The following is a 22,441-nucleotide window of genomic DNA, read 5'->3' on the forward strand; positions in this document are numbered from 1 at the left end:
ATTAAAAACTCTGCAAAGTTAGGAAACATAATATTTTCCTCTAAGCTTGTTTGCCAATTTCCTGCAAAGCTGTGAGCTAAACTTCATAATTCCACCCCCAATCTGAGGCTTGTATGCAGGGAGGGCCTGTCCCCATCTGATGTCACTGAATATCTGGATGTAGTGCAAGAATACCATTTTAGCCACATAAATGGGCTGCTGTCATGTCTGATCGAGGGAGAATCCCTGTTATTACAAAAAACGCACATCTCTCCCTCAATCCTTTATAGAGACTTCCTCCCTTTTCTCCCTCCCCACCCCTATCAGGATGATAGAAGCTTTGTTTATGGAAAATTCTCACTACCACAAGTGAATTATATTATAAGATTATTTCATATTATTCCTGGAAATAATGGTGCTTGCCATAGTTTTTGTGTTAGGTTCACGCTTTTCAATCCTTTCTACAATTTTACTGGCTTTCATTTCCCCCCATTATTATCCACAGTGTCATTTTTATGCAGATGATATCCAGATTTATTTATTTGATTTTTTTTAAAAAAAAATAAGCCTTTGACAAACAGAGCAGTCCTGTCTGATTGATGTTAAAAACTGAACAGCTCAGAAACTGCGTGATAATACAAATAAGATAGATACCATGAACTGGGGCTCTTTTTGCAATCTAATTATTCTAACTTGGCAGCAATCTCTTACAAACAGAAGAAGTTTTATATTTTGAGATAGGATTTGTCATTCAGAAATTCACGAGAACTTTGAATTATTTTCAGATAAAGACACGGTGAATAATTATATAGCTCAATTTCAAAATGATGAAAAATACCCATCTTCAGTTTTGCAAGCAAAGCATGCAAATTCAATAAATATATGCAGATCTATCTAATCTGCATAATTAATTGCAATCACAGTGGGATGTGTACTGCAAAGCCATGCAGCGTAAATCAAGAATGAAAGTGAAAACTCACCTTTAGCTTTGCTCTTTGTAGCAGCCACTGGGACCAAGGAAAAGATTGCAAGAGGAGAAGAGAACAGATAGGTTAGTCAGAAGCTCTGACTGAGAATACAAAGAAAGTTTCACTACTGAGTCGAGCGTAACAAAACCCAAATTCAAGTATCTGGTCTACTTATTTAGATCAGCTGGTATGATTTTTCCTGACCTATACCCTGCCAAGACAAACAAATTCAGTATTTTGAAATGCCCGTCAACGCCAGTTGTTTGAAAATAGATAATGGCAAAGGCATTTACTATTAGCCACAAATTATACTGTCAAAACAATTTGTAAAACAAAAAATAAAAATACATCTAAGGATGCAAAGATCTGTAGTACATCAATAGAACTTTTATATTGATCAGAATCAAATGGTTCCTTTGACAAATGTTTTATTCCTTTCATTTAATTATTAAGAAATAATAATAATAAAGTGTGCATTTTATAGTAAGGTTTCAAACATGATAAAACTCCAGGCAATTTGTTAGGAACTGGCCCAATGGTCCAAGTTCCAGGTTAATTGAACTGTGCCCTAGATTTTCTTCTCCTCCATATTTTTTAAAAGGGTATTAAAAAAAGAAGAAATCCTTTGCTCCTGGGTACCTGGGCACATTACAAAATTCAGTGTTGGGAAAACTTTAGCCACCCACTATCTTAGTTGTCCAAATTTCTGTAATAGGTCTGTCCCCCTAGTCCTTTAAGTACCTAGTAATACCCTTGTAGAACAGTATTTGTGCAGGATTTATGAGACCACCTGCTGACATCTATAAAATATACCTTTCATTCTTCAAATCACAGTTATTCAAGTCTTTTAGTTTACAAAGCGTTGAGAAAGAACATAGACACTTTCAACTATGTTGCTTCCCCCAAGTTGAATCTGATCAGCCATGTTTGTCATATGATCTGGTGCAAAGGCAAGCACAATGCATGTCAGAGGACAAGAAACCCTAAAACCTATCCATATTTTAAATAAGATTATTTTTGGTGGTGATTTAAGTCATAGATTGTTTTTATTTAGGACTTAGCTATGTTAGGTTTGACTAATGAGCTTTTTTTCTGGAAAGGTGGGCCACACAAGTCATATACACAGACATTATGGGAAAAGGGAAATAAAATAAAATAAAATACTCAGTACAGTGGAACCTCGGATTAAGAACTTAATTCGTTCTGGAGGTCCATTCTTAACCTGAAACTGTTCTTAACCTGAGGTACTACTTTAGCTAATGGGGCCTCCTGCTGCCGCTGCGCCACCGACACAATTTCTGTTCTCATCCTGAAGCAAAGTTCTTAACCCGAGGTACTATTTCTGGGTTAGTGGAGTCTGTAACCTGAAGCGTCTGTAACCCGAGGTACAACTGTAGGTCTTTTAAATTCTCTAAAAGAACTCTCTCACATGCACCCAGTGGCGGAGAGCAGGAGTGGGTGGGCTGGCGTGCGTCCTGGGGGTATGGTGTGCCACCTGAGGGCGTGGCACGCTCCCTGAGGGGGGTGGCATCCAGCGCGGGCAGGGGGGACAGCTGTGATAGCACCCCACTGGGATCGCGCTGCTGGGGGCGGTGTGCTTCCCCCGCACTCCTCTTCCTCTGCCAGTGCATGTACTAATGGGGCTGAATGCTGCACCCAACTTATGGCTTATCACTTTGGTCAAGGAATTGCATTTATTTTGTATAATGAGTAACATAGTATTCACTAGAAAAAGTGCTTATAGTATCTGTGGTGTGGTCATAACTTATGTCAGTAATGTATGAAGCTCTCATTACATAGAACTGAATGATCAGTAGGGACCTAACAGACTTCTGTTTCTTGTATCCCAGCATCAGTGACAGGTAGAGTATAGGGCGCCACAGAAATTTGAGACCCCAAGGTCCGCCACTGCATGGATTCAACCTATTGTTACAAGCATGCTCTTTTCTGTAGTCCCAGGTGATGTTTTGAGGAACAATTTTGCTAAATTCTACCAGCTTGTATGTGGACTGCACTACACAAAATGAAATAAATAAATCTAGTTTAGGAGTTTCAACTAGGGCAGTGCTTATCAAACCATCTTATGTGCTGGATAGCAATTCCCACGCCACAATGTGTTAGGGACCGGTATCATTTTTGGTCCCTGAAGCATCCCACCTAACCTGGAGTATAGTAGAGTCACCACAGATCGGCAGCCAATGGTTTGTGGACTGGCACCAGTCCACGGACCACCAATTTGAGTAGCACTGAATGAGGGCACTTACGTGTTAATGGCAGATGTTGTGCTAAATCTGTCCTCTACTATCTCAAATGTTTTATTTCTCTGCAAAAGAAGCTTCCATTTTTCTGCTCCGTTATTGGGGCATGGAATGTCATTAGAAATTAGGCAGATTTGGGGTTTTGAGCTAATCTTATTGTTGTTGGGAGGCCAAGTATGATGTATGTGTTTTCTTTCCAGTAAGCATTTCTGTAGCACTCTGCAGCTTTCCTGGCTGCCCACTGTTCTTGATCTGAAAAAGTCCCTTGGGAGGTTTTATCTCATTATGGGTTGTATTCAACATAGCACTAAGGTGATCACTCCATCAACTGCAAGTATTTCTCCTTACAATTGAAGATTCTGCCCTTCTCCTTTCTCCACACATCCTCTAAATCTGTTCTGGGGCTTCTCTCAACTCTCCAAAGCAGATTACGGGATGGTGTGGTGCACAGGTGCAGATATATCCCCCTGTGCTAGCACTAATCCCTGAGCTAGCCTAAGAATTCCATTGAACACCACCTTATTTATTCCCTGGAGCTTTGACTGAAATGCTCATACCTGGAAAGAGTGAAGATTGTGCACCACTGGTGAGACTATATAGAATGAAAGGACATTCACAAACATCATTCAGCCAACACAAAAGTAAGGCAATTACATAAAAACAAACAAACTTGTACCCCACTCATGAGATTTCTTGGGTGGAATTTTATTTTTATTTTTTTAATTCTCTTTGATAATTTTCAACTGCTATTTCTACTTTCATTAATTGATGGACAGTGTTTAAAAATGCAGGATTTTTTGTCACAGTATTAGTGGTTCTACAGGAAAATCAGGATTACAAGTCGCTTGCTTTCAAAGTGCAGCTATGCATTCCTGTAACACGGAGGAAACAGAAGTACTACTGTATATTTAAACTGTGTTTTAGTATTGAAATACTACTAAAGTATGAACACTGCAGCAACAGAAGACCCTTTCAGACCTCTCTGATTGCAAACCTTTCATACCATAATCCTTTACTCAGAAGTTAGCTCCACTGAGTTCAATGAGACTTACTTCCAGATGAAGGAGCGTGGGATTGCAGCTTCACTATACATCTTGCTTCTAGGCTAACCCTTCCACATAATTGCAAGTGCAAGGGTGGTGCTTTAGTACAATCCTCTGTTTGTGAAACCTGAATGCACGTTCAGCATAGGATTCTGCCATTTTATGATAATGTCAACATAATGTCATGCTTGGTGAATTTTGTCATGACATGTAGAGTATGTGTTTGTGTCCAAAAAAAGAGGATAAAATATGAAGCTTTGGAAATGCTTGACCTGAATGTTGGACATTATCCATGAATAAAGGAAACACAAAAGAAAGATTGCAAATATAACTGGAATTAGGCCAGATAACAAGGCTTGTTAGCCCAATTATAATTCTCTGCATATTCAGTCTAAATGAACATTACTGTCATCTCTGCCATATAAATGTCATGTTCAATACTTGCAAATGTTTCAATTGATGGGCTGGTCAAACTGCAATTCAACTGTCAAAATCCACAGAGCAATCTAATTAGCTAGAAATGGTAATTAAAAATGTTTTTTGTTTTTTTTTTGCTGCAGAAATTGCTGATTTACATCAGGCCTCCACCCATATGATGTGTAAACAAGGAGACATTTTCACTGTAAACATTTAGAAACCTTTTTTCCACTGTTAAAAAAGAAAGAAAAAATATGTTTCCCATTAGCCTTCTTAGAATCCTGTTTGTGCAATGAACTTTTCCTGCTGTGTGCAGATGTTATGGTATCCATTACAGTTTTGTAAATATGAAACCATGAAATTGTCAGGTTGATGTCATAGGTGTACAGGTGTATTTGAATGGTTGACATATTTCAATGCAATTTCACTTTCATTTTATTAATCACTACGTTACTGAAATTACTACGGATTACTAATATATTAATTAGATGGGAGGCAGAAGAAATTTCTTGCTGTATAACACATTTGATGACTGGAGGATGCTAAATTTTGAATACTCTTCAAATATATCTCCACCCTTATGTCTTCCAATATATATATAAACTAGAATTACGATATATTTGTGTAGAAAACTGCCATACCTGTGAGGATGACAAAAGAACAGGAGTCTCAAAATGGGAGTTTATTTTCCTTCTTGTCACTCTTGAAGCTCATATTCTCATCCATATTTATTTACCATGTTGTGCTCTTATAGTCATTGCAATGTGCAAGCTTGTACTGTGGTGTAGTGGTTAGAATGGTGGACTACGACCTGTGAGACGAGGGTTCAAATCCCCATTCAGCCATGAAACTCGTTGGGTGATCTTGGGCGAGTCACTATCTCTCAACCTAATTACCTCACAGGGGAGGTAGCATGTGTGCCACCTTGAAATCCTTGGAGAAAAGTTGACATATACATGCTAGCATGAATTGGATGTCTTGGATGGCAATCTGTCATGGTTGCTTTAGTTGAGATTTCTGCATTGCAGGGAGTTGGAATAGGTGACGCTTGGAGTACCTTCCAACTCTAAGATTCTGTGACTTATTTAAAGGAGACTATCTGAATTTGTTGGACTACCCAAGAGAGAATGAGAACTTTAAGTGGCTAGATAGCAATGCAAATCAGAGGAAATATATACCTTTCATAAACAGGTTCTCGGTATTCTTAAACTGTTCAGAATTAATTTGTTTATTTGAAACATTTAGATATTCTTCATTTGATTCATATTTTGATTCAGATCTTACTCATCATAACAAATATAACGATAAAATGTTTGAAACACATTTAAATGTTATAAATGGGAAATGTCTGTAAATAAGAAATCTTTTTTTCTTTCAGTAATGGACCTGAGGTCCATCACTAAAAAAATATTGCAATCTCAGTGTCAGGCAATCCCTTTAAGGCTGCAAACATGCAACACATTTTTCAGACTTGCATATAGTCTGATGCATATATAAGAATAAGCAGAATTACTTTGTTCTGTCCTGACAAATTGCATTCAACAGTGGAATTATTCTACTCATATCTCCGAGTATTACCTGGGAGCAAGCCTCACTGAACTCAGCTGAGCTTATTTTTGAGTAGAAATGTACATAATTATGCTATTTTCCTGATTTAGTTATCCAGTCAAACATTATCCAGTCAAACATGGCAGCAATTCCATCACCACCAATATCACTAACTTTTAACTTTGAATTTTAACATTTTGCAATAGTGTACAGGGGCTGTTTAATAGCACTGTTTTAAGACATTGCTTTCATTAGTATATCACTCATATACCATGACACTCACATACTCACACAGGACCTTCACCACCCTCACTGGTTCTGCTTTGAAGAAGAGGTTGAGCTGAGTATCGTCTGCAAACTGATGAACACCCAGTCCAAACCCCCTGATTATGTTTCCCAGCGGCTTCATGTTCAAAAGCATGGGGGAGAGGACAGAGCCCCAAGGCACCCCACAAGTGAGAGCCCAGGGGTCCGAACACTCATCCCCCAACACCACTTTCTGGACATGGCCCAGGAGGAAGGAGCGGAACCACTGTATAACAGTGCTCCCAGCTCCCAACTCCTCTAGACAGTCCAGAAGGATGTTATGGTTGATGGTAACAAAGGCCTTTGAGAGATCCAGCAGAACTAGGAAACAGCTTTCACCTTTGTCTCTAGTCCGCTGGAGATCATTGACCAGCACAACCAAGGCTGTTTCAGTCCCATGATGAGGCCTGAATCCCGCTTGGGAGGGATCCAAATGGTCTGCATCCTCCAGGCGTACTTGGAGTTGTTCAGGGACCACCCACTCAATCACCTTGCCCAAGAATGGAAGATTTGAGACTGGGCAATCGTTGGCCATATTGGCCGGGTCCAAAGATGGTTTTTTAAGAAGTAGTTTAATAACCACCTATTTCAGTGGGTTTGGGAAGGCTCCCTTACAGAGAGAAGCATTCACCACCCCATGGAGCCCATGTCGCTTTTTTGAGCCAGGAAGGGCAAGGATCAAGGAGACAGGTGGTTGGTTTAACTCATCCAAGCAGCCTTTCTACATGCAAAAGGAAGGGAGATAGTAGTAATGGGGGACTTTAATTACCCGGATATTTGCTGGATGTCAAACTCAGCCAAGAGCATAAGGTCAAACAGATTCCTCACTGGTCTTGCAGACAACTTCATTGTCCAGAAAGTGGGAGAAGCAACAAGAGGAACAGCCATTTTAGATCTGGTCCTAACCAATGTTGATGACCTGGTTAGTGGGGTAGAAGTGGAAGGATCATTACGCACGAGTGATCATGCTCTTCTGAAGTTTACTATACAGCGGAAAGGAGCAGCCAAGCATACTAGGACTCAATTTCTTGACTTTAAGAAAGCCGACTTCATAAAACTTAGGGAAGTGCTGGGTGAGATCCCATGGACAGTAATACTAAAAGGAAAGGGAGTTCATGATGGCTGGGAGTTTGTTAAGAGGGAGATAGTAAAAGCACAACTTCAGGCAATACCAATGAGACGGAAACATGGAAGGTGCCTAAAGAAGCCAGGGTGGCTATCTAAAGAACTTTTAACTGAGTTAAGATTAAAAAAGGATGTGTACAAAAAATGGAAAAGGGGGGAAACCACCAAAGAGGAATTCAAACAAATAGCCAGCACGTGTAGACACAAAGTCAGAAAAGCTAAAGCACAGAATGAACTCAGGCTTGCTAGAGAGGTTAAAAGCAACAAAAAAAGGCTTTTATGGGTATGTTCGTAGCAAAAGGAAGAACAAAGAAACAGTGGGGTCGCTCAGAGGAGAAGATGGTGAAATGCAAACAGGGATACCGAAAGGGCTGAACTCCTCAATGCCTTCTTTGCCTCAGTCTTCTCCGATAAAGAAAACAATGCCCGACCTGAAGAATTTGGAACAAATGATTCAGCAGAGGAAACACAGCCCAGAATAACTAAGGAGATAGTACAAGAATACTTGGCTAGTTTAGATGTATTCAAGTCTCCAGGGCCAGATGAACTGCATCCAAGAGTATTAAAAGAACTGGCAGATGTGATCTCAGAACCACTGGCACTCATCTTTGAGAATTCCTGGAGAACAGGCGAAGTCCCGGCAGACTGGAGGAGGGCAAATGTTGTCCCTATTTTCAAAAAGGGGAAAAGAGAGGACCCAAATAATTACCGCCCAGTCAGTCTGACATCAATACCAGGGAAGATTCTGGAGCAGATCATTAAGCAAACAGTCTGTGAGCACCTAGAAAGGAATGCTGTGATCACCAATAGTCAGCATGGATTTCTGAAAAATAAGTCATGTCAGACTAACCTGATCTCGTTTTTTGACAGAATTACAAGTCTGGTAGATGAAGGGAACGCAGTGGATGTAGTCTACCTTGATTTCAGCAAGGCATTTGACAAGGTGCCCCATGATATTCTTGTAAAGAAGCTGGTAAAATGCGGACTTGACTATGCTATCACTCAGTGGATTTGTAACTGGCTGACTGACCGAACCCAAAGGGTGCTCATCAATGGTTCCTCTTCATCCTGGAGAAGAGTGACTAGTGGGGTGCCACAGGGTTCTGTCTTGGGCCCGGTCTTATTCAACATCTTTATCAACAACTTGGATGATGGACTCAAGGGCATCCTGACCAAATTTGCAGATGACACCAAACTGGGAGGGGTGGCTAACACCCCAGAGGACAGGATCACACTTCAAAACGACCTTGACAGATTAGAGAACTGGGCCAAAACAAACAAGATGAATTTTAACAGGGAGAAATGTAAAGTATTGCACTTGGGCAAAAAAAATGAGAGCACAAATACAAGATGGGTGACACCTGGCTTGAGAGCAGTACATGTGAAAAGGATCTAGGAGTCTTGGTTGACCACAAACTTGACATGAGCCAACAGTGTGACGCGGCAGCTAAAAAAGCCAATGCAATTCTGGGCTGCATCAATAGAAGTATAGCATCTAGATCAAGGGAAGTAATAGTGCCACTGTATTCTGCTCTGGTCAGACCTCACCTGGAGTACTGTGTCCAGTTCTGGGCACCACAGTTCAAGAAGGACACTGACAAACTGGAACGTGTCCAGAGGAGGGCAACCAAAATGGTCAAAGGCCTGAAAATGATGCCTTATGAGGAACGGCTAAAGGAGCTGGGCATGTTTAGCCTGGAGAAGAGGAGGGGTGATATGATAGCCATGTTCAAATATATAAAAGGATGTCACATAGAGGAGGGAGAAAGGTTGTTTTCTGCTGCTCCAGAGAAGCGGACACGGAGCAATGGCTCCAAACTACAAGAAAAAAGATTCCACCTAAACATTAGGAGGAACTTTCTGACAGTGAGAGCTGTTCGACAGTGGAATTTGCTGCCAAGGAGTGTGGTGGAGTCTCCTTCTTTGGAGGTCTTTAAGCAGAGGCTTGACGACCATATGTCAGGCGTACTCTGATGGTGTTTCCTGCTTGGCAGGGGGTTGGACTTGATGGCCCTTATGGTCTCTTCCAACTCTATGATTCTATGATTCTATGATTCTATGATCCTCGAAGCTGCTATCTGATTCCCATTTACCTGGAGTGGAAGCCTGTTAAATGCAATTGGATGTACTACTGAGTAGGCATGCATGGATGTTTGCAGACCATTTTACAGTGTATTTTATTTTATGCAACACAATGCTTTCACTTTACATTTCCCTCCAACCTTCCTCTGAATTTTCATACATCCTTATTGCAATTTATCAGATCCCCCCCCCCCCCGCAAACCAATTAGAATTGTATTCCACAATCTTTTTGTCAGTTTTTGATTTACTTTAAGTTGGTCTCACTGCCAAGTGCACTAGTTCTATTTGCAATGTTTTGCCATTTATCTTTAGAATACAAAAGCAGGCCTTGGTTCACTTTCTAATTCACTAGACTGTTGTTGTTTTTAACTCACTTGACTGCTTTCCTTTTCTTTCCCCCCAAAGAAAGTTGCACGTGATTTGAAATAATTGAGTTATACAGAGTTGACTGTGTAGTGAATATGGAAGTCCTTCAACGCACACAAAGTCTGTGTATGTCAGAGGTTGCATGACTACTGCAAAGGGAGTCATGTTTTGGGAAATATATATATATTTAATTGAAATCCATCTTTTATAGTAGTAGTGATTTCATTTTAAAAAGCTAAATCATTTCTAGTTATAAAGCAAAACATTCAATGCATAGTCAAAACCTTCATAATATCTTAAACTCCCTGTGTAAATGTTATTTTCTCTTTTCCTGTATGGCATTCACAATAGAGGACTGAATCAACAGCACAACAGCAGCTATTCATTCATTTAAGGGTGGAGAGAAACGCTGAAGACTTGCTTAAAAATGCAGATGAATGAATTACTGTTGACAGCTCTAACTTGTTTCTTGGCAACTCTGACAGGATGTGGCATTTCCCCATTCTTCTAACCATGAAAATGATTTGAAGTAAACTAAACCACACAGAAACATCAAACTCCATTACAAAAGAACACACAATGGAAATATTAATAGGTGCTATTTAACTTAGCTCATTATTTTAGACAGAAGTATCATTCCAAAATGCCATCCTGTTGCTTGTATATCAGACACAGAATGTGATTTGAAAATAATAATAATATATAAAGGGCAAAATTCAAGGAGAAACGTGAATGTGGGAGTGAGGCCAAAACACAGCTATTTGCAGCAATCTGCAGCTGTGAACATATGCTCTGTGGTATTTAACCAGATGCAATTGTTGCTATCTTGGGGTAGTACATTAAATTATACCAACATGCTCGCCATACCCATGTTTTGCATTGGGAGTGTATATAAATATGCGGTTCTGTTCCTTTTTGTAGGAAGCAAGCCAAAAACTGGGGGAAAGGGAGGGACACTGAACAAGCAAGTCCCTTTTTATTAAATGCATGTATGTTTAACAGAAGCCCTTAGAGAAGAGACAAGTCTTCATAGGCAGACTTAGCCTAAATAGTGTTAGGCAACACAAATATGAAAGTACAATGTAATTTTCATCCTCAAAACCTCCTCATCCACTTTTTCAAATGGATGCTTATGCAATGCTAACTAAATAATTCATGAGACTGCAGATGCCAGTCCAAGTAGCCTATTCCCTTTGAAAGCCTTAGTGTGCAGACTGAAAGCCACCGTAAGTCATAAATGTAGCTCTTTTTTATGTCAATTTGCTTATTCCAATGAGTTACATAATTTTCCAGTCAGGCTCGACTGAAAAGATATCTTAAAATTCAGTCAAATTAAAGGCTGCATAAAAGTAAAAGACTGGTTCCCATACAGTATTCTGAAGTGAAGTACAAATAAAACAAAATAAAATCTGACAATAGACTTGGCATTGTTTGTTACCAAGTAATCTAGTGAAGTACTTGAGAAGAAATGCACCGAGAAAGGCCTGGTATATTATTCAGCAGCAGCAGCAGCAGCAGCAACAACAACATAATCCACAAATGTAATATAATATACTGTATCATTCCAAAACTTTTTTTTTAATATACCAGCTATTTAAAGCTGGGCCAAATAAAGTAAGGATGTTGTAGTGAATAGTGTTTCATACTTGGAACAAGAAGACTTGGGTTCAAATTAACATTTTGGCAAAGAACTATACTTTGTGACCTTGGGCTAATCACTACCTTTCTGTCTAACCTACCTTAAATCACAGCTGTGATGATAAATTGGGAGGAACCATGTGCCATCATGGCTTTTACCCTATCCCAATGCCATCTAAGCAAGCTGTAGTGATGCTAGTGTCAGAACGGTAGCTCTGTCCCACAACACTGGCTGCTACTGACTGCTGCCATGAAATAGTTAAAGGTAAAGGGACCCCACAACTCTGGGGTTGTGGTGCTCATCTCGCTTTATTGGCTGAGGGAGTCAGCATACAGCTTCCGGGTCATGTGGCCAGCATGACTAAGCCGCTTCTGGCGCACCACAGCAGCGCACGGAAATGCCGTTTACCTTCCTGCCGGAGCGGTACCTATTTATCTACTTGCACTTTGACATGCTTTTGAACTGCTAGGTTGGCAGGAGCTGGGACAGAGCAATGGAAGCTCACCCTGTCGCAGGGATTCAAACCACTGACCTTCTGATCGGCAAACCCTAGGCTCTGTGGTTTAACCCACAGCACCACCCGCGTCCCTCAAACAATGAATAGGTAGCATTAAAAAAAGTTCAAAGCAAAGCATAAGTTAAGGTGATAGTAAAGTATATAATGAATGACAGCACAGACATTTTAAAGATCCACTGGTATCCTTCACTGGAGCAGAATGAAACCCAACAGGGTAATCCTTATTAGATTTTCCTGCCCAACCTATGATAAAGGGATTGGGGGAGAAAATGACTCTTGAAGACCTGAAATATCATCTGAATAAACTCTTGTGTTGCACAGTGCCAAATACTTTGTGTGCTTGTTGTTAAGTTAGCAAAGATTCATTTAAAATTTCAGAGTATATTTAGCTTTGTTATGGACACATTCTTATGCAAATGATAATTGTAAACAAGTCATGAAGGTGAAAATTGTTACTGTGTGCTGGAGAAATTAAGACAAATTGAAAGCAAATGTGCACACTGTATAAGAATCCAGCGGGGGATAACCCATGGAAGAGGAAGATAACACATGACTGAGAATTTGAATGTTAATGAAATAAGTCAGGGGAAAAAGGATGTGTAGCATCTATAGCAGAAGACACTGATTAGGGCAGATGTTGAAAAATGATTATCAACTTTAGACCCCAAGAGCAACATAAATGAAATCACATCCTTGTGTTCTGGGAAATAAAAGAGACAACTTGGATAGACATAAAGAGAGGCTTTAATTATCTAAAAGTACATTGGGAGCAACCCAGGATAATTCGGAAGTGGAGTTATTAAAGGAACACAATGTAGAAGTAATTCAGAAATATGTTTATTCAAAAACATCAACAGCTGGGTTTAATAATAGGCACAATGAATCAGAAATGAATGAAGCCCAGAGACAGAAGATTATTGAACAATTCTAATCATATTATTAGGCTTGCCACACAAAAATGACGAACAATATATAAAGCACAATTTATGCACTTTAAAGAAAACAATTTTCAGTGACAGAATCCCAAGCAAATCTAAGGCGCTGCTGATACAGTACAACCATTGGCCATAACTTATGGTCAATGACAATGACTTGTGGTTGGCCAGTGACTTATCAAAAGTCATTAATTTCTGCTGGGAAGGACTTTCTTCACAAGAGCTAAATATGACAGATGTTAACTAAAAGTAAAATCTAATTAAATAGCATTATGTATATGCTTCTCTCTTGTAAATGGAAAATGGTCAAACACTTCATGCAGGCCCTTCTCCATGCGACTGGGAAAACAATGTTCATGGACATTCAGTTTCTTCAGCTTCTTCTTACACAAAACAAGCACCCAAGCCCCAGCCCACTTATACTTTCACACAGCCATTTGTAACTATGTTAATGTTATGTACTCAGTACATAACAGTAAGTAAATAATAGCTATCAAAGTTCTTCCTCTGTTTAGAAATCTTGGCCCTGACAGTGAGTAGTGGTAACTTCATCTTTTTTTTTTTTTTTTTTTAAAAAAACCCTTCAATTAATAGTGTGCACAGACAATAAGACCCCAATTTTTATGCTTCATAAAACCACCTAATTCAGCTTAGAAAAATCTGGAGGCTGCAGAATTTTGCACATGTATCCAAGTCTTTGTTTTATCCTACCTCTATTCTCTATTGGGAAATTAAAGTCAGACGTGAGTGGATTAAATTTACAGACAGACTAGCTCCTCCAAAGTGGGGAAAGCCTGGCAATTTGCAGAATAAGAGGTCCAGGGTTTTTTGCTGGTCACTTCTAAAAATTGGGGGCAGAATTGGAGGAATTTTACACGTAAGATTGCTTCTTTTGATAAGAAAAATCCTACCAAATTTCAGAAAAATAGTTGCAATGATTTTCCTTCAAGGGCAGCTGTTATAGTTTTGGGTTGAGTGAAAATGGACACACTCAAGTATTTTGTGGGCAAATAGTCTGAACTAAAATATATTTGCTTTCCAAATAAAAACAATTCCTTCTGATTCTAAACCCATCAGTTTCCCCACTCTCTTATCCATCCTGGTTTCATCTCTTAAGCTTCCCTGAATTGAAGACCCGAAATATTCTGTTCATGTTCATGTTCAGCTTTAGGTTTCCAACAATCATCTGGTTGTTCACTGTGAGAACAGGAAGCTGGACAAGGTGAGCATTTGGCCTGAACTACCAGTACTTTATCTTTGCTCTTGCAAATACAGTACACATAGAGACATTACTTTTGCTTTCAGCAGATGTGTCTCCAGTATTATTTTGATATGTGGCTTGCTGAGTGGTCAGAAAACTATTCCGGGGCCCCTGCTCCAACTTATGCTGCCTTGCATCATTCCCACCACCTCTGACAAATCCAAAATGCCTTTGAGCCATCCCATTTTGCCTCAAGATTCATCTAAATCCAATTCACACCCCTACTTTCTATAGGACTGCACTTTTAGTGTACTATTAAAAGCAAGTACTTGGTTCTTTAATTTGAATCTGAGACTATGTGACTTGTATGAAGCACAAAGTGCTGTTTTTGTCAACATGCAGTTAATTCCAGCTCTGCACCAGGATTCTGTTACAGATTATGCTTTCTACAAAATTCTGCTAAGAATATTTCGGGCAAGAATGGAACAAATGTGGTATTGCAGAATTTGATGGTCCATCAAAAGAGCTGATGGTACATTTTATAATAATTCACTTTGGATTTCATTTTATTATTTTCACAGGCATACATATGCACATTTACACATGCAATTAAGAGTCTAAAATGAAAATATATTCTCTAATTATCATTTCAACAAATTACAGCTTTGATTATTCTTTAAGGGAAAAAGGAACAGACTATGAAGACAGAGATTTGCGCATCAATGAGTGCTGACAACCAACTATTGTAAACTATCATTTCTAATTAGATTTCCTCACATTCCTGAAAGGAAGGAAATAGTCCTTCTGATAATTAAAAGACAGGGTAGGTTGAAGGAAAAGAGGAAATAAAGATGATGAAAGTATTGCTTAAGGGAAAACCCTGTCATCAAATAATGGGGATTTCAGTAGATGAAATTGCTTAAGTAAAGACCTGCAGGTTTACCTATCATCATTTCTTATAAGCCCTTTAATTAAACATCGAAAAGCACAGAAGATTATCTTTGAACAAGGCAAAACTGTTTTCTGTCTCACTGTGCCATACTAAAACACACATATGTACTACAAACTCAACTTCAGAGAGTTATATTCTTTCCTGCCATGGGCCAGTTTTTAAAATTTAATCAACAGGAGAGGAAAATGTGACTGAGTTTGTTAAGATGGAGAAAAATATTCTATTTCAACAAAATAAAACAAAACTGTGGCACTCTAAAAAGACCTCCAGCTCATGTTCAGTTGGATTAATCACAAGCATGCCTCATATATATATATATATATATATATATATATATATATATATATATAGAATGAGACACAACAGAGACGAGTGTCTATGAAATATGGCTTATTTTACACATAACTGAAAACTGTTTTGAATGGAATGCAAAACATCACACCACAATAGTGTTTCTCGTTGCTCCCCTCATAGCTTCAGCAAACTTTGGTCCAAAAGCAGTTATGGCCCTCTGGTCTCGGAGCAGCTTCTCTTAGCCAGCATGCATGGAGTTCCGGCCTCTGCCCTTGCTCAAAAAACCCCCTCAGTTTAAAAGGACTCATTTCTTCCTGTGGTGACATCACACCCTGGTATCCTGGTACCTACAACTCTATTTTTGTGTTTTGCTAACTAGCACACAGCTGGAGGAAAAACTCCATCTCCCTTCTATGTCTGAGGCTGAATGTATTACTTTTTGTCAGGGTAATGACTGTTATCAGCTGTCTTTGTTTTCTGATGGGACTTCTCTAAAACAATCTGGTTTGACTTTTTTTTTTAAGGCTTTGCTAAATCCATTGATCAAACTCCACATTTATTAATTTGATAAGATATGGGAAAATCTACAGATGTAGGGTGGTGTGTGTGTGTGTGTGTATGTGTGTGTGTGTGTGTGTGTGTGTGTGTGTGTGTATATATATATATATATATATATATATATATATATGCTTTCGTAGATTTTCACGGGTACAGGAATGCAGGTTTTGGTGTCCTCGGGTGTCTTCCCGTGTAAAAGTTGGGGTGTCTAGGCGACGTTTCGACGAGGTCTCACTCGTCATCTTCAGGCTGGTGCTTTCGGCTTCTTGTTACTGGAACAGAGCAGGATCTCAGTGTTTGAGTTCCTATAAATACTGTAGAGGGGGTGTGGTGTATAGCCTCCAATGTTCTGGGCAGAGAGGAAGTTCCCAGGCTAGTGTGCCTTTTCTTCTTTTGTTCCTTAATTACTTGAGAGATATCTTGAGTGATTTCTTGAGTGATATCCTGAGTACCACTTAGGTGGGTCATTAGGTGTGGATTAGTTGTTAAAGTCTTTGTGTTTTGACCTCTTGAACTTTGTGAAGAGTTTTCCTGAGAAGATGGCTGTACTGTACTTAGTTGTGCTCTGGCTTGGCTTCGTGTATAGGGGCGAGCTGTGGTTTTGTGGCTTGTGTCAGCCAGATCTGTGTAGGGATTGCAGGGGGGTGCAGCATCCGGAGGTGCCACCATGGATTGGCTACTGGATGGTGTCTGTAATTCATCTGTGGAGAGGGTCTGGGTTTGGGTCTGGTGTGGTTGATTGGTGTTGGCGTTCTGTGTGCCTCTGGATCTGGTGTCAGTTTTTGTGGGGAGGGCTAATTTCCAGATGTCTGGCAAGCGGGATGTGTCGTCACGCTTGTTCATGTTGTGAGGGTGTTTCTCTATCTGTGAGGGTGTTTCTCTATACACCATCCAGTAGCCAATCCATGGTGGCACCTCCGGATGCTGCACCCCCCTGCAATCCCTACACAGATCTGGCTGACACAAGCCACAAAACCACAGCTCGCCCCTATACACGAAGCCAAGCCAGAGCACAACTAAGTACAGTACAGCCATCTTCTCAGGAAAACTCTTCACAAAGTTCAAGAGGTCAAAACACAAAGACTTTAACAACTAATCCACACCTAATGACCCACCTAAGTGGTACTCAGGATATCACTCAAGAAATCACTCAAGATATCTCTCAAGTAATTAAGGAACAAAAGAAGAAAAGGCACACTAGCCTGGGAACTTCCTCTCTGCCCAGAACATTGGAGGCTATACACCACACCCCCTCTACAGTATTTATAGGAACTCAAACACTGAGATCCTGCTCTGTTCCAGTAACAAGAAGCCGAAAGCACCAGCCTGAAGATGACGAGTGAGACCTCGTCGAAACGTCGCCTAGACACCCCAACTTTTACACGGGAAGACACCCGAGGACACCAAAACCTGCATATATATATATATATATATATATATATATATATATATATATATTAATTATAATAGTAACTTGGCACCTGGAATTTTAGAGGATCCTTGCCCCTGCAAACTCACAACACTAAGAAAATTTAATATATATTCATTAAGTGGCTGAATAAATATCTATGCTGCCTGAGACCTAGCAGAGTCCCAAGCTTCCAATATCACATTGCCCACTAAACTTACAGCCTTAAGATGCAGTAGTATCTGAGGGCTACTTAGTTGGTCATTATTATAGACTACAAGGTGCAAGGTCTCTGTGACCCAAAGCTGTTTTTACAGCACTTGACTGTTAAAAGCAATGTACTGGGTGACTTAGTGTCCAATGCTATGTTATTCACCTTTTGCACAACAAAATGTGGGACCAAGCACTAAAGATAAAATAATTATTCAATAAATTAATCTTGTGTTCATGCACCCTAAAGCCCACCAATTTCCCCCCTTCTCACGCACGCATATGCGCGCACGCATACACACACAGAGTTCCTGATTTGAGAAAACCATAGTTTATTGTGGTGTCCAAACTCAGTGAAGTATACTTTGCCTCCAAACCATAACTTGAAACCTAGTTCTAAGCTCAGGATGCACTGAAGGCAAAAACCTGTCAGGCTAGTTTGTGATGGGATGTATCTCGTTTCCATGAAGGTTTCTAAGCACAAACCCATATATATCCTTTAAAAACCACACAAGAAAATTCAAAAATTAAGAAAAATAAACAAACATTTACAAAGGGTTTTCTGTTATGAGTGCTTATGAAGTGCCTGTTCATCCTTTTAGAAAGTAATTTCTGCCTCCTAAGACTGGTGCAGAGATCCTGGCACTGCATACATTTAAAGCACATAGCGAATGCCACTGAGAATGATGGACCTTGATGATGTGCTATGATGCTCAGGGGGAGTTTATATACGTTTTCTGTGTTTTATAAATAGTTTAAAAATTTTACATTCATTTTTCCATTGGAGTTTTAAGATACAATCCTAACTCCACTTACCAGGAGTAAACTCCATTGGATTAAATAGGACTTACTTCTGAGTAGACATGGTTATGATTTAAATGTTAGGTCTCAGCTAGACTGGTAAAGATTTTTATGCGTTGTATATGCGATATAACATTGTGCCACTAGATGGCGATGTGGAGTCCCATTTTTCTCTACCTGTTTTCCCTCTTTACATTTACAACACTTTAAACTCAAACACTTCTTTGATGTGCCTAGATCCAGCCTGAGTCTTAGGTAAAGGTAAAGGGACCCCTGGCCATTAGGTCCAGTCGTGACCGACTCTGGGGTTTTGGTGCTCATCTTGCTTTATTGGTCGAGGGAGCCAGCGTACAGCTTCTGGGTCATGTGGCCAGCATGACTAAGCCACTTCTGGTGAACCAGAGCAGCGCACGGAAATGCTGTTTACCTTCCTGCCAGAGTGGTACCTAGGTTGGCAAGAGCAGGGACCGAGCAACGGGAGCTCACCCCGTCACAGGGATTCGAACTGCCGACCTTCTGATCGGCAAGTCCTAGGCTCTGTGGTTTAACCCACAGCACCACCCGCATCCCTGCCTGTGTCTTACTATATCAATATCTATACTAGAACCAGTCACTGAATATTCTCATACACATTTCTTCTGATATTCTGATAGCTTCTGCATTTTTAGGTTGTTGGGCAACTTATAGCCAAAACAAACAACACACCACATACTGCTAAACACCACATACTGCTAAACAGTTTTCTCAGATTATGCTAACTCCTGAAATCAGAGCATCATCAGTATAAGTAGGCCAGTGATGGTCTACAAGCATGCTTAATTTACCCCAAAGTTCAATCTATAAATCAGAAAACTGAACTGAAACATTCTATTTTTAAAATAATCACCGCAGGATGCTAAGTATTTGAAAGAATGTAGGTTCAATAAATGATGATTTCTTTAGTGTTGCATTAATGCTGTTGACATAATCCCTGTCGCTTCTGTTCTCTGATAGAATAACTTAAGCATTTTCAAGGTCATAGCTGCAAAAAAAATCTGTATAGTGGTGATATTGGCACTTTGTGTACAGTCCAATGCAAACCTGTTTTGTATTCAAGACACATGGTGTTTTGTATTATATGCAATACAGACAACTCAAGGTTTTATATTATTTTCTTATGGCTTTGGTGTCAGTCCATTTGCTATAAGTAGGCAACCTACTTTATTTCTTATGGCAAACTGTCACTTACCAATGTGTACAGTATCTAATATTTCATGAGTTGTTTTCACCTTTGCCTGGGATTATACTCTTTTGCTATGCTGATCATTCATGTTCAGGTTCCCTAATAAATAATATCACAGTTGCCGACCTTCAGGGTTCAAAACTATACATTGTTCTTCGTGTCATATCTTGGACACCAGATTTAGGGCTTATGTTTTTATTTTCCATGCACCAGCAAAAAATGGAGAAACAAAGCGAAGCAAAATGAAAGTTATAATCTTAGAGGAATTTATGAAAGCAGGCACAACAGAACCAATAGTTTAAATTTCAGGTTATTAAATTTCAACAAAAGATCCTGTTAATGAAAATATGCACACAGGTATTTTCTTCATTTTTAACATGTTAAGAACACAGTGCCTTGGATAAAGATGTCAGAAAAAAAGACAGAAATATCCTGATCATGGAGAAGTTTGGACTGATACTCCCCAGTATGAGTGGATATCATTCTGAGCATGCAACATCTTAGTTGATTCCCATCCACTGAAATGAAATTAATATACCTAATTCAATATGACCAAATTAGGTATATTAATTTCAGTAGGTCTATTCTGAGCAAAGCAGAGTTGAATGCAACCTTTGTTTCTCTTTCTTATGCCTGCCTTTACTGTATTTTATTGATCCAGTAGTTTTATTTTAGATTTTACATTTAATTTATTAAAGTCCCAATGAGTGATGTTTAAGTATCAAACTGGCAGGCTATTTTTTTTTTTTTTTTAGTAATCAAATATCTATCCACACCACAAATTAAAATAAATGAGTATATTATGGGAAAAGATTCAAGCTAGCCTCCTCTCCAAAACTCCTTTTTTGTGTGCACGTATATATTTTTCTATATGATATCAGGCAATATTAGAATGTTATAACACCAGTTCGCAGTCTAAAGTGATACAATCATGTAAGCAATTGATTAAAAGGCTGGTTAGAAAGCATTCTCAATTAAGTAATGACTTAATATAGATAAAATTTTGTAAATTAATATTCTGGAGCTATTGTGGTTCCTGTGCACTTTGGCATCCGTTCTGACCAGTGTTTAAGACCCACTTTGGGGGCTAAACTATATATGGCATTGAATGTGTCTTTGCATCCAATGTGCAGTTTGTAAATCTCAACAGCAGATAATTAATGGGATGAGATTAGGCACGTAACCTTTCCTCCTGTGCTGCAGTCTTGAGAAAGTACTCTTCTGAAGCTTAGCATCTGATTTGGATAAAATTACCTCCATTGCTGCCCCATGACAAGGGAACATGACAAGGTCTGAATTTCTCGTTGACTGGTGGCTGTTTAGCAAATTAAAATCGTCATCATTATAATAATCAAATGGCTATAATATCAATAGTGTATTGAACTGAACTGTGTACAATGTACTTACAACACACATACACATATGCACACAGGACTAAGTACTAATAAAGGCAGACACAGAACTATAAATAAACCTTACCTAAAAACTAGAGTCAAAATATGGGGAAACATTCTAAGATACATTTTTTAAAGGATGGGACTGGGATTGACTAGGAGAGTATTGGGTGGGGTGAGATCGTTCTAGCCCTCCTTCATCTCTCCATCTACACCTGTCCCCACCCTGGTATCTGATGTCATAATTAATAATTGCAATAGTTTGTAGACTGACTGGCTTTCTGAGACACTATTTTGAGCCACAAATTGGCACAAATAGCTACAAATCAATTCAGGACAACCCAATCTGCTCTGTAGTGATTTGTAGCTGGTGCAAGTAGATTCAGATAGGCCACAAATCAGTTTGATTCGATTTGGGATTAGACCAAATCCAGTGCACAGCCGTACTGTTAATATTGGCATGGATCTAGAGAACAGTACAACTCTTTCTTTGTGACCAAGGAAGGTTTGGAGCTGTGCTTCTCCAAGAGTGACATCTCCCCTTCTGGCTTCAGTCCTATATGGCAAACATCTGTTGAAATGGAGAGGTGTTTCATAAGCAGTTATGATGAAGCAATAACAGTGGGTGGGGAGAAACTCACCATTCAGTTGGAAAATGAAAATGATGTCGCTGGTCATGCCAGGAACAAAAGGGATATACCTAAAGTATTGTCCTGCATGTATTTGAAGTGGCTCTTTGAAGCTCCCATATTGTCATCAGCAATACATTTAATGAATATGTATTGCAACTAAGGTGGAGTAAACAAATGAACAAACTTTTAACACCTGAGAGGTAGAACCTCAGCTACAATATACACATCTCTCAGAATCACAAGTCCACTTCCACACCTGGTTCAGTTCAATTTGTCTTCTTGGTGAATGCGTGCAATTATTTTTTAAATTGCAGTTTTCAATAATGGATTCATGCCTCTACATACTGGGGTGACATCTCAGCACACATCTTAAGTGCAAACTGCCACTGGCTGTTATGGGAACAAAAAAAAAAGTGCACCTCAGGTAAATCAGATCATTACATTATATTAAGCTCCATCAGTAGTGACACACATTAGTCAAGTTCTGAAGTACATTTGTCCACTTCATTAACTTGCCTTTAATGAATTTTATGCACTTGTGTTTTTCATTTAATTAATCCAGACCACTTCATCATCTGTCTGAAGA

General features: G+C 39.3%; 1 protein-coding gene across 4 annotated transcripts in view; it reads right to left on the minus strand.

Annotated features, from left to right (window-relative positions):
• Positions 1-22,441, minus strand: part of CADM2 (cell adhesion molecule 2) — a 365,211-nt gene that overhangs the window by 170,517 nt on the left and 172,253 nt on the right. For 3 of the 4 annotated variants that reach the window (XM_081858509.1, XM_081858508.1, XM_081858506.1), the window contains exon 2: positions 960-986. The exons of the other annotated variant lie outside the window; for it this stretch is intronic. In XM_081858509.1, coding sequence (XP_081714635.1) covers positions 960-986 — 27 coding nt within the window. The remainder of the gene's footprint in view (positions 1-959; positions 987-22,441) is intronic. 4 annotated transcript variants of the gene reach the window in all.

The sequence above is a fragment of the Podarcis erhardii genome (assembly GCF_964252035.2).
Source record: "Podarcis erhardii genome assembly, chromosome: 4".
Lineage (NCBI taxonomy): Eukaryota > Metazoa > Chordata > Lepidosauria > Squamata > Lacertidae > Podarcis > Podarcis erhardii.